We start from the raw sequence: 14469 nt of genomic DNA on the forward strand, positions 1-14469 counted from the left end.
ACACATTATTCAAGTCAGTACCCTTCAGTTTACATTTGCAGGTCATCTCCAAGTGCTAACACAGCACAACAGCTGTTGACAAGTCCTTGTACAACTCTTAATGCCAAGAGGTCAAGTGTGCTGACTCAACCTCCTGAAATTTAGCATTTATGCATGCTGGGCCTCTAATTTTTTAGCACTGGGTTTGAGATGGGTACAAATTAAGTGTAATAGGTGTTTAAGGGGAGAGTTGAGATTGCAAAGAATTAAAGGATTTGTTTGTTAGGGGTTTAGGGCTTAGCATGGAGCTGAATGCAGCCTGCAGTTCTGGAAGATGCTCTGCTCTCCCAAGGGACACTGAATTGTTTGGGAGCAGGAAGGCTCTAAATGGAGGTGGAGGCTGAACAGTGGGGATGAACTGGCTCCAACTGAGCTCTCAGGAGAGGAATAAATATGCCATGGGTGTAATGGAGAAGGAACATCTTTCTTTCCATCACACTCCAGAGTGTTGAGGCTGCTGTTGAAAGCATGGACATGAGAAACTCTGCTTAAGTCTTGGTTTCCATTTTAATTAGCTTTTTCTTTTTAACAGTGCCAATGCCTGCTTCCCCATGTAGCTGTGCCAGTCAGCACCACTTGCTTCTCTTCACAAGTCTCAAGTATTGTATATGACAAAGCTCCTCTTGCTCCCTGCAGGCACCCAAATTAATCAGCCACAGCTGATCTTTGTTAGTCTGTGACTCTCAAAGAGCTGTGTGCAGCTGAGGGAAGTTTGGCTTCAGATTTTAGATCTGAAGCTGGAGCAGAGCTGTGGAGGCCTGTAAGATACAGCCTGCTGTACTCAGCTTTTTCCATGCACAGGGTGGTTAGGAGCTGTGAAAAGAGATTTTCTTGCTTTGTGTGACTTCCATCCTTTAAGAAGTCCTTTTAAATGTTGAATCACCAGGGCCCTGCAGAGAATGGTTTTTGTAGTGTGGCTTTGTTTTAATACTTTGAAATCACATTTAGATTTCTAAGTCATCTTAGATTTAGAGTCATCTTTCTGTGCCAATATATGTGAAGTGTGACTTGAGTTGCCTAAGGTGAGAATTCATGTGAATTCACCAAGTGGTTTAAACTAGATTTTTGCCTGAAATGCGGAAAACACAGGTTCAGTGTCTTCCAGTCATCCCCTTGGTAAAATACCAAAGCAGCCTGCTACACTCCTCTCCTTGCAGGTTTGCTTCACTCTTAGAGTGCTCTCATTGTGCTTTGCATGGCAGTATTCAAGGGAAGTGGAGCATAGGAGTGACTTGCCCCCAATTATGGTAGAGTTTGGAAAGGGGGAAGCACAGAGCTGAACTTCAAAACAGGATACAAATCTGTTTTCTTGATTCCTGGAAATGCTCTTCCATTGTTGGACATCAGGGAAATGTTACCCTTTTACATAATTCTTCCCCTGGATGTGTGATTGGCTTCTAAAGTAAATGCCCTGGCAACAAACAGAAGAAAACATGCAAGGAAAAATAAAACCCCCTCATTTTTTGTTTGGACCAAATCCACTTTGTTTTTCAGTTAAGTGGCCAAATTGAATACAAAACTTTTAGTACAGCTCTGTTAAATATAGGCACAGCTTGTGATTCATAGTCTTTTAATAAGGGCTCTATTTTATGCTGACTCTGAGTTGTTCCTTAGCCTTTGTGAAGTGAGACAAATAGTTCCCGTTTGCCATGAGAACAGCAGGCAGTTTGTACAGCAGAGCCAGCTGAGTGCTGCTGTGGGGGTTAAGCCTGAAAAGCTCATGGTGGAGCCCTGTTGAGAAGCAGCTTCTGGCAGCAGCCCTGTCCTGTCATCAGTGAGATATCCCTCTCCAAGGGTGCAAATTGCAGGGAATTCTGCAAAAGCTGTTACAGTGGGAAGGAACTGTGGTGCTGCTCAGAGAGTAAAAAGGGTAAGTCTGACTGTGTGGGGAACAAATCATCTCTTTGATGTGTGTGTTCATCTCCCAGAGCTGCTGGACAGTTCTTAGGTGTACTCAATACATATTGTCCTGAAATGCCATTTTCGTTTCATTCACTCCCCAGTGCAAGCCATGCTGAAAGAATAAAACCCCATCATGCTTGGAAGTCAGACTTAAGTATCTCTTCTGTTGCTTGCAGTTACTGTCTGCTTTTAAAAATGGAAGATTGAACACAGATACTGGTGAGCTGAAAAGTGAGTGGGTCACAAAACAGGACTGGTTGCAAATCAGGCCCAAAGGGAACCTGGAGTACAGAAGGGTTGTGAAAGTGCCACTCAGTGCCAAGGCAGTCAAACTCAAATAGATTTGAGGTGGTGAGGAACATCCTGGGTTATGTTTTCCAGCACAGATTACAGTGGCTGAAAGCACTTTGGCCTTGTGGATTTGTGTTTCAGCCAAGCAGATGAGGGTTTGTTATACAGCACTCTGAAATACAGTGTGGGCAGCCCCAGGTAGCACCAGTATGGTTTTGCCAGTCACAGATTGTGCCCAGCCTCTCTGCCTTATTAATGTGAGCATCCTGGTATGATGTTCTTAATTTCTTTAATATAAGCACAATGAGAAGGAGTATCCAACTAATTTTAGATTAAAATTCATGGGCTGTGGAAACTCCAGAGTAAGTCAGGCTTCTCTGTCTTGTTCATTTAAGCTGAAGAAGCCAGAGCAGAGAGTAGCACTGACAGTCATATTTAGCCCTCAGTGAGGAGCCTGTCTGCACTGGATTCATTGGTAGAATCTGTTCTGGGAACTGCTGAAATTCCTCTGATATTTTTCCATTCTTTACAAGTTGGGTTTAATGAGCAATCAAAGAATTGCCAAACACAGTTGTGTGTTGGGCTTCTTAACAATCAAGGCTTGATATGGTGTGCAGCCAAGCTGGATTATAAGGTGACTGCTGGTAAAAAAGCCAAGTAGTACTTTGCTCTCTAATTAACGGAGTGCTGTGGGCTTTTAATGCTCTATTCCTTTTATGAAAGTTTCTTTTAAGAAGGCTTAAAGTAGATGTGCTCTCTTTATGCGTTCACTTGGCCTTTTTGTAATGAACTTATTATGGAGCTTCACACATCTGTTGAAAAATGGAGCTTCTTATAGGCTACTGCAGTGTTTTTTCTGACTTTAATAGGCCTCGTTTATCCTATAAAGAAACATACATTTTCTTACCTGATCAAGTGAGCAAACAATGAGGGTCAGATGTGGCAAAGACCCTAACAAAAAGCACATGTCCAGCCATCAGGGTGAGGTAAAGTCATATCAGGATTGCTTGAAGTTATTAATGGCAGTAAAATTTATGCTTCCTCCTGTTTTCCCAATTAAATTGAGAAACCTTTTTTTCCTAAGGTGGCTCTGCAGCAGCTGGTTCCAATACTGCTTGTGTGAATATTGCCTGGGGTGTCTCCATTCCTTTATAGTGAAGGCTGGCTGAAGCACATTAAGTAACAGTTCAACTACAGGGACCAGTCTGTTGGAAAGCAGCAATTATTAAGGGATTTATTTTAATGGGAGTTTTTTTATCATTTGTGGTGAGTATGGCCAAGACTGAAATAAAAAAGAAAACCCTCAACAACAAACAAAAAGAACCCCGACACAAAAACCCCCACAAACAAAAAACATCTCTTAACATTGATTTTCAAAATCCTTATTAGAAGTGCAGATAGACTTAAACATGTCTGAGTGATATAAAGAGAGGGGAGTGCACAATGTGTCTTAGAACTTTAGAACTCAGCATCTAAATTTAGATACTTTGAATGTGGATATAGACAGCAAACTTTAAAGAAGAGATGACTTCTCATTTTGAGAAATACAGAATTGAGTGTAGAGACACATCACTATCATGTGAGTGAAAACTCCTTGCTGTGGTGTGCAAGTGCATGTCTGAATTTACCTGAGTTATTGGCTTTTTTAGTAAAGGGGATAGCTTCAGTGGAACATAAGAAACTAACTTTATGTGTGTTGACTGGAAATAAAAATGCTCATGGCAGCAGCAAGGACAGGAGTGGAGAGATGGCAGCAATCTAAAGGTGAGGGATCCAAGTTGTTGGAAATTCTTTGAACTCAGGAATGGAAAGGATCCCTGAGCCAGTATTTCTGTTGTGGAGCTTACAAGATGTGACTGATTAATTCAATGCTTTTAATGATTTCTTAGCTTATTGCAAGAGCAAATTAATATTTCACAGTAAAAAGTAAATCTTCTGCTGAGCTGTTGACATCTGCAAGCTTTACAGAGCTTAACTTGGATGCCTGAAGCATGACAGAACACAAACAACTAGTTCTGGTTTATTGGAAAAACCTCCATAAGGAAGGGGTGGGGCATTTCTGCTGATCTGTGGTAACATCATCATGAAGAGGGCCAGGGTGGAAGAGAGGAGCACCTTCCCCAGAGCTGTTGTGAGGGCTGCAGGCAGAGGGACACCCTCAAAGCACCAGATTGAACAGTTTTGCTGCTGGGGTAGACCTAGAGCTCCTGAGGATTTTACAAGTTCAGCTGTAAGGGAGAAGGTTACACTCTGCTTTCCTTCAAGACATGTGCAAGCATCTTAACTCACAAATTTGTTCCCTACTTAAGAGTTTCTCAAATGCTTGGTGCAGTCCAAGAAACCAACTGTAGATTCCTCATGTCTGCAGTTGCTGAGGTGAGAAATGCTTTGTCAGTTGATAATATTCTCTTCAAACCCTTTTAAATGGGTGCTTGAAGAGTATGGAATTCAATTCTTGCTATCTGGAAGACTCTAAAGCTCAACCAATATTTAACTCCACTTTTTGGGCTTAGTAGATTTGAACCTCAGGGTTGTACTTCAGCATCTTCAAGACAGGTAAAACCAGTTTCCATTTCAGAGTGGTGAATCATCCCTTTCTCAAGGCAAGAGAACCCATCCTGCATTGGGTTTGTTCCTCCTCCAAGCAGGAGCATGTTGGAATCCACCTGCACCATCCATCCAGAGGAGCACAGAAAGCCTCCACCTATTTCCTTTCCTTCTGAATGCCAAACTAAATTAGAAGGGTGTGTTGAGATCCAAAAAGTCTCAATAATTTGTAGTAATTTCAGTCAGAACAGTTGATGTACTTTAATGAAATCATAGTGCAGATATGGCAAAAATTATGCATGTCCTGTATATTTCTATTTAATCTAAGTAGTGTGGTGGAGACTTCTGGAAGAAGATCTTTGCTTAAGATTTTTTCCACTTATTTTGGAAGTGTTTACTTAGTTTGAATCAGACTGAGAACCTGTTCTGATTTCTAGTTCAGTCCTTAACTCTTTTTTTTTCTATCTCTTGCTTTCTTTCTTGGTCATAGCCTAACCCAAAACATAATATTCTGTGGAGAAAAGAGAAGCAGCTTTACCTTGTTCTTTCAGGGATAATCCTATTGCCTCTTGATTTCTCTCTAATCTGAATTTTTAGTTGATTTCTTTCTGCTTTGTGAGGTATATGGGATATTGCAACTAATCAGCTTCCGGCTTCTGTGTGAAGTCAGGAGTTCAAGTATGATTGGTTATAGCCCATCCTAAGGACAGCAAATGGGATATGTTTTGCCTCAGAAAAAGACACAATTACAGCAATGTGTTAATTACCATTCTTTCTGAGTGGCAGTCCTACACTGAGGTGCTTACTGAATGGTTTTCAGTCTGTCTTAGAAATAAGCCTGAGGTTCCAGACATGCAGCTTTGTTTTTCCTTGTGCTGCAACATGAAATAACTCAAATTAGTCAGTTTTTAGTCCTTTAGGATTCATCACTAAAGTTCTTTTTTTGTTTCCTAGGGGAAAAAAAAAATTGTAACCAGGTTTCAGATGTGGTATGTACTGAGTTGTTTGGGAGAAGGGGGAAAAAATCCCCAAAAAATCCCAAAAAAGCTAAATCCCAAACCTAACCATGACAACATTGAGATTTTAAATTAGACTTACGGTATGAAGCCAGTTTTAAATAACATAAAGGAGGCACAGGAGGGGTTATTAGTATGTAATTACTATCATAATGTTTTATTTACAATGTCTAGTCTCCTTGAGTCTGAGCAGATTTGAAAAATCTTTCAGTTTCTCTTGATAAAATAAACTGATATAGCCAATCTGATTTATATTTACATATGTAAATCAAACCAATATGTGTCTAGAGCACACATGGACTAACTCAGTCCAACTGCTTCAGAGCTGGTTGTGAGGAATGATATGGGGTAGAGGTAAGTGGAGATACCTTTCTATCAACTTTTTTCTTAAAATCACTGCTAATTATGATACATTTGAATAAATTCTTTATTAATCTGTTTTCTGACATTAGGGTGAGACAGATAGAGGTGTGATATTCAGTTTGTGGCATTCCTAATAATCTAGATTTCTGACTTGCCTAATTCTGCAGCAGATCGTGTTAGGGTGTTAGAGTTTGAAACTGAAATAAAGACTCACTCTTCTGTTTTAACAAGTATTTATCCTCATTTGTGTTCTGGTTTTGATTTAGTGTTGGTAGTGTTGTGCACATGGGTGGGATAGGGCATATTTCATATCTAATGTGGAGACATTGATTATTCCATTAGAAGTGATGGCTGCTTGATTTACTGATAGTGTTATATTTGAATAATTTAGTCCAGAAGTTATATTCTCCTTTTTACCTTAGCATTTGAAAGCAGAATGCTGCTGCTGAGACTGGCAATTCAGTTTTACAGCTTTAGAGTTTCTCTTTTTGTCATGGAGCTAATGAACGATTTTTTGCTTTTAAGCTCACAAAGTCAACCAAAATATAGGACTTGATCTTGTGATCAAGAAATCATATTTTTTCCTTTAGCCTCTGCTACTAATACTATTTAGATCTTTAACCAGAATAAGAACTAAACATGGAATTCAGGCATTGGTCCCCAGAACTGGCACATGGCTTCTTATTAATGTTCAAAGGCTAAAAATCTGAAGCCATTTTGAACTGAGAACCCATCATGTATTTATTTCCCTCTCTAATTTGCAGAAAACTAGTTGTGAAAACAGCCCCAGGGACCTGATATTTTTCCATCCCATCTGCTCCAGCTGAACTACAGCTGCAAAAAAAAAAAAAAAAACCAAAAAAACTTAAGTATTGTTTCTATAAACTGTTGAGTGTATTTTATAACATAATAATTCCCACAAAATCAGTAACTGCAGTTAATGACTGGTTTGTTAAGGCATTAACTGCACTCAGCTGGGAATGACCAATTTCTCAGGAATGGCTGTATAAGAACTAAAGCTAATTCAGTTACACTTTCAAATAATTGTTTGGTTAATTAATGGTAGATTCTTGTGGAAATCCTATCAAAGTGCTTATGACCCCCACATTTAATATCCAATGAGTTCATTATGATTCATGTTTTATTATAAATACCAGAAGAATCCATAATGACTAGGCCATTATTTTCCAGGGCTGCCCTTACTGCTTTAGGCCATTTGGCTATTCCACCTTCAGTCATAAAAAGCTTGATGCTCAAAACTTACCAGCATTTGTAGGCCACAATTTTCTGGCACTCCACCAAAACTTTGGTGATTTTTTATGAACACATTTGGCAGAAATCTGTTTTTTGGGTTTTTTTTCCCTCTTGCTTTTTCCAGTTAGGGCAATAATTGATCCTTACTCTACCCAGTCATAAGGAAGTCTTCCTTGCAATGGCTCCTTTTTCAGCAGTGGTCAAAAATAGCAGAAAAGGTATCACTTGGAGCTTTGGAAAACTGCTTTCCAGCCAGCTGCTGGGCAGGGTTTGACATTTTTACAGCCAAGTCTTTATGCACTGCTTCTCTCAGGGTTAATTAATTAGCATTCAGATGAGTAGAAAATAATTAGAAAAAAAGGAAGCTTGGTACTGACATATTTAAGTAAGCTGCCAGTTGATGTTTTTGGAGTACCAGTGTAAAAGGATGCGAATTGGCTTGGTACAACCACTTCCTCTTGATTGTCCTGCAGTGTTTTACTCTCTGGATCAGGAATTGTCTCTGTTTTGTGTGAGAACTGACAAAATCACAAGGTTCTGCTTTTCCTTCCAGAGTGCATCCATAGGGAAAGTAGAACAGTGAAACTTGCAGTCATCAGCCTGAAATCTCTGCCTTTCTGGGAAATTCAAATGAAACGAAACTTAAAACACATATACCGTTAAATACTTAAAAGATAGGTTAATGGCAGACTGTTTGCCTTCAGATTTTGTTCTGCAGTTTACTTTTATTCACAAGTTAGTAAAATTCACTTGTTTTACTCACAGTTGAAAAGCACTTCCTTGCTGAGGCTGTCCAATGGTTGTTTGTGACTTAAATGCTTTAAACCCTTCTCTGTTCCCCCTGCTGACAATAGAACAGGGGCAATTCAGGAAAATTGGTCAGGTAACTGCACAGCAAGGAGGAATTTAAATTCAGTTCTTCTCTTGAAAACTATAACTGTCTTTGCCTTTTGTGTGTCATGAAATCTACTTTATGGAACGCATTTTTAGAGAATGATTTAGGTGCTGGTCATTAGAAAGCAACTCTTTAGGAGTTTGTTCAAATAAAATAAGTTTATTTGGATTCCACATATTCTTCACAATTTAGGTTGAGTATCTGGGTATTTTTTATTATTTTTGGTAGTTTTGAAATTGAGGTAGTGCTGTCATTTAGCACTGACAGCCAAGGTGGTGTTCAGGCATCAGAAAGGTTAATGTGACCAGTAGACCTTTGAAAAAACAGGGGTTAGAAAATCCTGCAGAGTTTCCTCTAAGAAAGAAAACAGAAGGTCTTTATCTTTTACTTTTACTTTACTAATATCAGCCTATTATGATTGAAAATAAGCCACTAATATTGCCAAATACCAGGGAGCTGCTGAGCTTACCAAATATAAAACTGTACCTTCACTGATGCATTATGTTAGCACAAATGAAACTTGCAAAAATGGGGAAGAAAAAACCCACAAAGGACAAGGTTAAACAGTAACATTTAGCATCATTCTTGTTAATGGTCTGGCAGTTCATATGTGCTGAAGGTCTGGTCAGACTTCATTCCAGTTCTTCTTGTTGGTGTTTTGGGGAGCTTTTCTCTCTTTTATACTGGCTTACCTTTTATTTCACACAGTTTCCTGCATTATCAGCTAAGTGTAATTGTAAATTGAGTCTTAAAAGTCCTAAATACAGGCATGGAGTGTTAAGAGCAGTATAAACAGATTTTTTTTTTTCTTTAGACCCTTGAAATTTGGAGGAATAACTTCTTCTGTAAACTTCTAAATTTGTATAGCATAAACTTTTACCTGTATGTGTGGGAAGTTGTTTTTTGTTTTTGTTTTTTTTTTTTTGTGAAATTATTGTTTTCCCAGTGTTCTGCAGGTGAATATGTAGGTAAGGTGACCAGTCTCAGGAGAAGCACTAAAGAGAACACACACTTCATTTTGTTTTCTGTGCTTTTATTTTCATAATGATCAGAGTAGCTTTCACATTCGGGCGTTATCCTTCCTCCCACATTAAATGTATGGACAATTGTGATACCAGTTATATTTTTTCAAGCAGGTAAGACTAAAAAGCTTTGAAAGGTCAGCTCTGATTTTAGATTTAACATGGCTAAGAATACTTCACTCACTTGTATGGCAGCTACCAGAGGGCTTTCATGGGTCTCTTTGGATAATTCAGTTTTGAAAAGGGCTCATTCTCAGGATAAAGGCATCATATCCTTGCTGCTCAAAGGAAATTCCAGCTCCCAGTGATGTATGCAGAAGGGAAATTTTGCTTTTTGACATCTTTGTTCTTTGCCAAATTGTTACACAGATACTTTCTGACTTAGCATCAATAGAAGTGGGAGGTGGGGTATTGCTGATGAGTTGTGTTAAGAACTGTGAATGAATCTGGAGTTGGTGACCTTACTACATCCTGGTTTCACTCATGTACACATTGAGATGCATTTATCCCATATATAGCCAATATCCTGCTCGTGCAGGGCTAGAGGAGAACTTGAGAATGCTCAGTGGGTTTTAGCAGTGAGTCAGAAGCAAATTTGTCTGTGTTGTTCTTAAACATTTGTATGTTTGTGTAAGGTGATTTTATAGAACTTTTCAGTTAAATACTTCACTCCCACTCAACTGCTCCAGTTTTCCTTGGGAGTCTTTGGTAAATATCACTGTGAAAATACACTGATGTCGTTTTTGGTATATATGAAACAGAAAAGGCACCAATGGGGATAATATTGTTATTTAGGAGAGTAAAACAATCAGTATTTGCTTGAAAGGCAGTGGATTCCTTCTACAACACCTCTTAGTGGTACTTAGTTCTTATTTTTTCTCTCTGCCACTGGTGAATTCTTTATTAATTTCAATAGGAATATCCACAGCTAAATCTTAATTTTCTAGCTGGAAACTGATTAAGCCTTTCTCTGGATGACCAGTCATTATTAAGCATTCCTTTCACAAAATAAATACCTTGCAGAGTGGGGCTAAGGAAGTGTTTTGAGGTGCTGGGAAGAGGAAGGAATATTTACCATTGCCCTGGTTCCCTCTTTGCATTAATATGTGGTTCATTTGGCCAGGCCAGGACCCTTTCATTAAGGTGTCATTTCTGGTTTAAATTTTCCATCTATTAGCTAGGATTGTTCTGCTTTTCATTTTCCTCTTTTGAGTATTTAACAACAGCTAATAGAATGATATATTTTTTTCTCTTTCTAGGAAACGAAAACAACAAAAAAGTCGCGATTTGCATTCTGTATCACATCAGCATGGACGATTGCTTTAAATCGATGTTTGCATACACAGACTGTATCCCTCAGGTACGTGATGAGCTGATCAAATCCCTCTTCCCTCGTGCTCCGAGCGCCTCCCTCGCTCATGGCAGAGCTCGCACTGACACCCGCAGGTGACAGAGGGAACAGCCACGGTGCTGCTTGGGGACTGTTCTTTGGGCTTTGACGGTCCCCTGAAAATCAGAGGTGACCGAGCTCTGTCACTGCTGCTGACACTTGAGCTGCACCAATGAACTCCTGAAATTACAGGTGACCCGGAGGATTCCTACAGAAGATTGGGAATGCTTCAGAGAGATTAAAGCTTGTGCAGAGCAGCTCCTTAGGGAATGGAGTGGAAAGTATTTCCTTTACAGTTTTAGAAGGCATTCTTGCCTGATCCCATTGGGTATCAAAATGTCAGTGTCTCCAGTATTGCAGGATATGAGCTGGAAACCAGCCAAGGAGGGTTGCATTCCTACATGACAATTCCTTTTCCAACTGCAGGCATGTACAGCAAGGGAGACTTGATGACTGTGGAAGGCTCTTCACTGATCTTTCAGCCTGCATTTTGTTACTTAACTCATTGACTCAAGCAGACACAATATCATGGGGTTTGGGGATTTGTGGGTATGTTTGGTTTTTTGTGTGCATGTGTTTTGTTTCTTGTTTGTTTTAGTTTTTTGTTTTTTTCAAGCGCCAAGTCCTCTCTCACTGACCTTTTTCTCAGCCCTGGTGAGGCTGGAGTTGAGAAAGCCTGTGTTGCCTAAGAGTAAAAGCTCTTTGGTAGCTTCTTCAGAATTGCACCATGGTATCTTCTCCTGCCAAATAGCTTTTTAACATCAAATACTTCCAGAATGGAAAGTTGTCATGGAAAGTTATAAGAATGTTTCTGGTCATTACCTTATGGCAAAATCGGTGAAGTTTTTCCATGTACAAGATGATTTTGGATAATAGAGAGGGGAGAACTGGTGGGAATAACTAATCTATGTTGCAAAGTGTTATTGTAAACATCCTGCTGTAATTTCTACCACAAGAAGCAATTCCCTTTTAAGGCATTTGTGTGATATAAGGGACCTGCTTTGTGCTGGCAGTTACCAGCCAAACTCAAACTCCTGCACTGGTGTCTTAGGACTTGCTTGTGATGTGCTTTCAGGGAATCTTGGTGTGACTCCTGGACCCCCAATCCTTACAGAACTGTGTTCAAAGACTGGTGGAGCAGCAGACAATTCTGCTGCCTTCACTGGGCTTTAGTGAAATAAACAACAAAGTTGGAAAGTATAACTATGGCTATTGTGGCAGTTGATGCTTCGCAGCTCACATCTACACACTGTTCAAAAAGAAGCTGAGCAACCAGAGCTTAAATTTTACTAATGAATGCTCAAAATTAGCATGGTTATCAAGGAAGACAGGTAGCAGAAAACATTAGGAAGTGGGTAAGGCATCAGGAAAAGAAAATTGTTTTAAATGGGCTCCCTGCTTTCTAATTCTACCGGAGAAACCCAAAATCTCTTTTCAGAATGCTATACACCCTCGTGTGGGTTTGTCTCTTTGAAGAAAGGTGTTCATTAACAAATACTAATTAATGTTTAGCAGTATAGAAAGTGCTTGCAGAAAGCAGCCCCTGTGTGATTGTGGCTGCCTGCAGGGCTTGCCTGGGGCTCGCTCGTGGTTTGCAGGAGTTAGTGGGTGCTACTCTAGTAACAGTTAAAAGTGAGTATTAACAGTTCATTCTTGTTTAGACCTCAGCAATGCGTGTTTTGTTTAAATAGGTGCAAATGCCATCCAGATGCTTATAAAAGCCTTTATTGGTAATAACCTGGCCAATCAAAGGGCATGGTTAGGCAGTGATGTCATGGTGATATTTAATATTTTACCGCAGAGCGGTGTGCAAGGTTCTCCAAAGCTGCCCACATGTTTTCCACCACGCTTGTCCTGTTTGGGCCCTCTTTGATCTCTAAGCTTCTTTTCAGCTTAATGCTGGTAAACGTCCTCTCTTGACAGCCCCCTTTGCTCCTGTCCGCCATTATCTGCTGAAGTTCAGAAACCAGAGCATCACTTCAAACAGCAGAGTTGGGAGTAGCCGCTCAGGAGAGATTCCTGAGGCATGCAGTTCTGGCATAATCATTCAAAGATGTTGGAGCTGGCCTTGGGGAGGGGGTTGGACAGAGGTGTATGTGAACACAGAGCTGTGGGGGTTGGCCTCTGGTCACTGGTAAATAAGTGAAGGCAGGTGCCAGAGAGTCTAGACACAGTGATTTCAGTGCTGGTCTGTGGTATCTGATACTCAATATGGGACTTGTCTGATTGAACACTACTGCCTCTTCATTGCACATGCTGCAGTCTTTTTACTGCCTTCCTGTTAAATCAGTAAAAGATGACAATGGACATAGTAAAAGCAGAACAAATTTAATTTTAATATTTCCTATTTGGCAGCAATTACTCTTCCTTTTGAAGTGGCACAAGAAGCAATCAAATTAAATGAAGACATAATGGGAAACATGGAACTCATATGAAACTATTATTTTAAAATTTGAACGGCTTTAATTGAAACTGGATATATTTTTTCTTTTATAGAGAAGTAGTTCAGTAATTAACAGTGTAATCCCATCTTGTTAAACATTTAATTTCCACAGATTTTGTATTGTGAAAGTAAATGAGAATGTTTCCCTTCAAATTATTTGAAGGGTTTTAAAAATCTATTTTTAAAAGTTTTGTAACAGAAGAGTTGCAGGGGGTGATTTTTGAATGCTTGTGTTCTACTCGTTAAATGGCAATTTTCTTCTCTGTTAATTCCCTCTTATGTGACTGTCAGGCTTAAGGATTTAATAAACCAGGGATTTTATAAGTTCTTAAAACAACCCAGAGAAATCTGATTCTACCTTTTTAAGAAAAGGAGGAAGAAATCAATGATAGCTTTTAAATGAGTACCTGAAAGTCTCAGGAAAGACATAAATAGCTGTGTTGTAATGTAGTTTTTATTTTGGGGGTTTTTGGTTCTGTTTGGAATGAGAGCCTGATATCTGATAATGGGTAAACATACAGAATGGCTGGAGTAAAATAATTTGGAGGGAATTCCTGCAATCCTATTGTTTCTTTTTATTTTCTCCTGTTTAAATGGATTCTTCACCTACTTTCTCTAGCTTTTAATGCATTACAAACTTGTCTTTCCACCAGGGGGCAAGCACACAAATATTTAATGATTAGTTAGTCATGAAATTTAATGATCATTTCTTGCTTTCTTGTCCTCCCATCCCTTTCTGAGCTGCAGTTTTTGTACCTTATGTCCTGCTTATCTTCAGGCTTAGTTGTTTCTTCTTCCAGTAATCTCAGTCTTGTCATCACACTGGCTTGCATTATAATCTAACCATGTCTGATGAACTGAGTGGGTTGTAGAAGCAAACAGGGTGATGTCCCCCAACCCTGAAGTTGTGCAGGGCTTGTCTGTCAGGATTGGAACCAGAGGGAAAAGAAATGGGTTTATTTCAGTCATGTTCATATATTCCAAATGCCATTTCAATGTTCCTGTTGAACCAAATGAGCCAGGATAGCCAGCCTGTGATGTAATGGACAGTGCAGGGCCAGGTGTGTGAAATGATGGCAATCCATGGCTTAGGAGCCTTGGCAATCACCTGGGAATTCACTGACATTTGCTGAACAGTTTGAACAGGATTGTAGGTGATTGTCTGCTTACATTAATGTTACATTAATGAAGAATGGGATTACTGCTGAGGAGTCTGTGGATGTGGCAGTTCAGCTCTAGCTGAACACTGAAAGCTGCAAAGAGACAGAACAGTGCTGCAGAAACAGCTAAAATTGCCTATCAATGGA

At 39.6% G+C, this 14469-nt stretch overlaps 1 protein-coding gene across 2 annotated transcripts in view; it reads left to right on the plus strand.

Annotated features, from left to right (window-relative positions):
• The window catches only part of KIFAP3 (kinesin associated protein 3), a 67472-nt gene that overhangs the window by 14848 nt on the left and 38155 nt on the right, over positions 1 to 14469 (plus strand). For both annotated transcript variants that reach the window (XM_059478646.1, XM_059478647.1), the window contains exon 11: positions 10589 to 10689. In XM_059478646.1, the coding sequence (XP_059334629.1) occupies positions 10589 to 10689 (101 nt within the window). The remainder of the gene's footprint in view (positions 1 to 10588; positions 10690 to 14469) is intronic.

The sequence above is a fragment of the Ammospiza nelsoni genome, chromosome 9 (genome assembly GCF_027579445.1).
Source record: "Ammospiza nelsoni isolate bAmmNel1 chromosome 9, bAmmNel1.pri, whole genome shotgun sequence".
NCBI classification, from domain to species: domain Eukaryota; kingdom Metazoa; phylum Chordata; class Aves; order Passeriformes; family Passerellidae; genus Ammospiza; species Ammospiza nelsoni.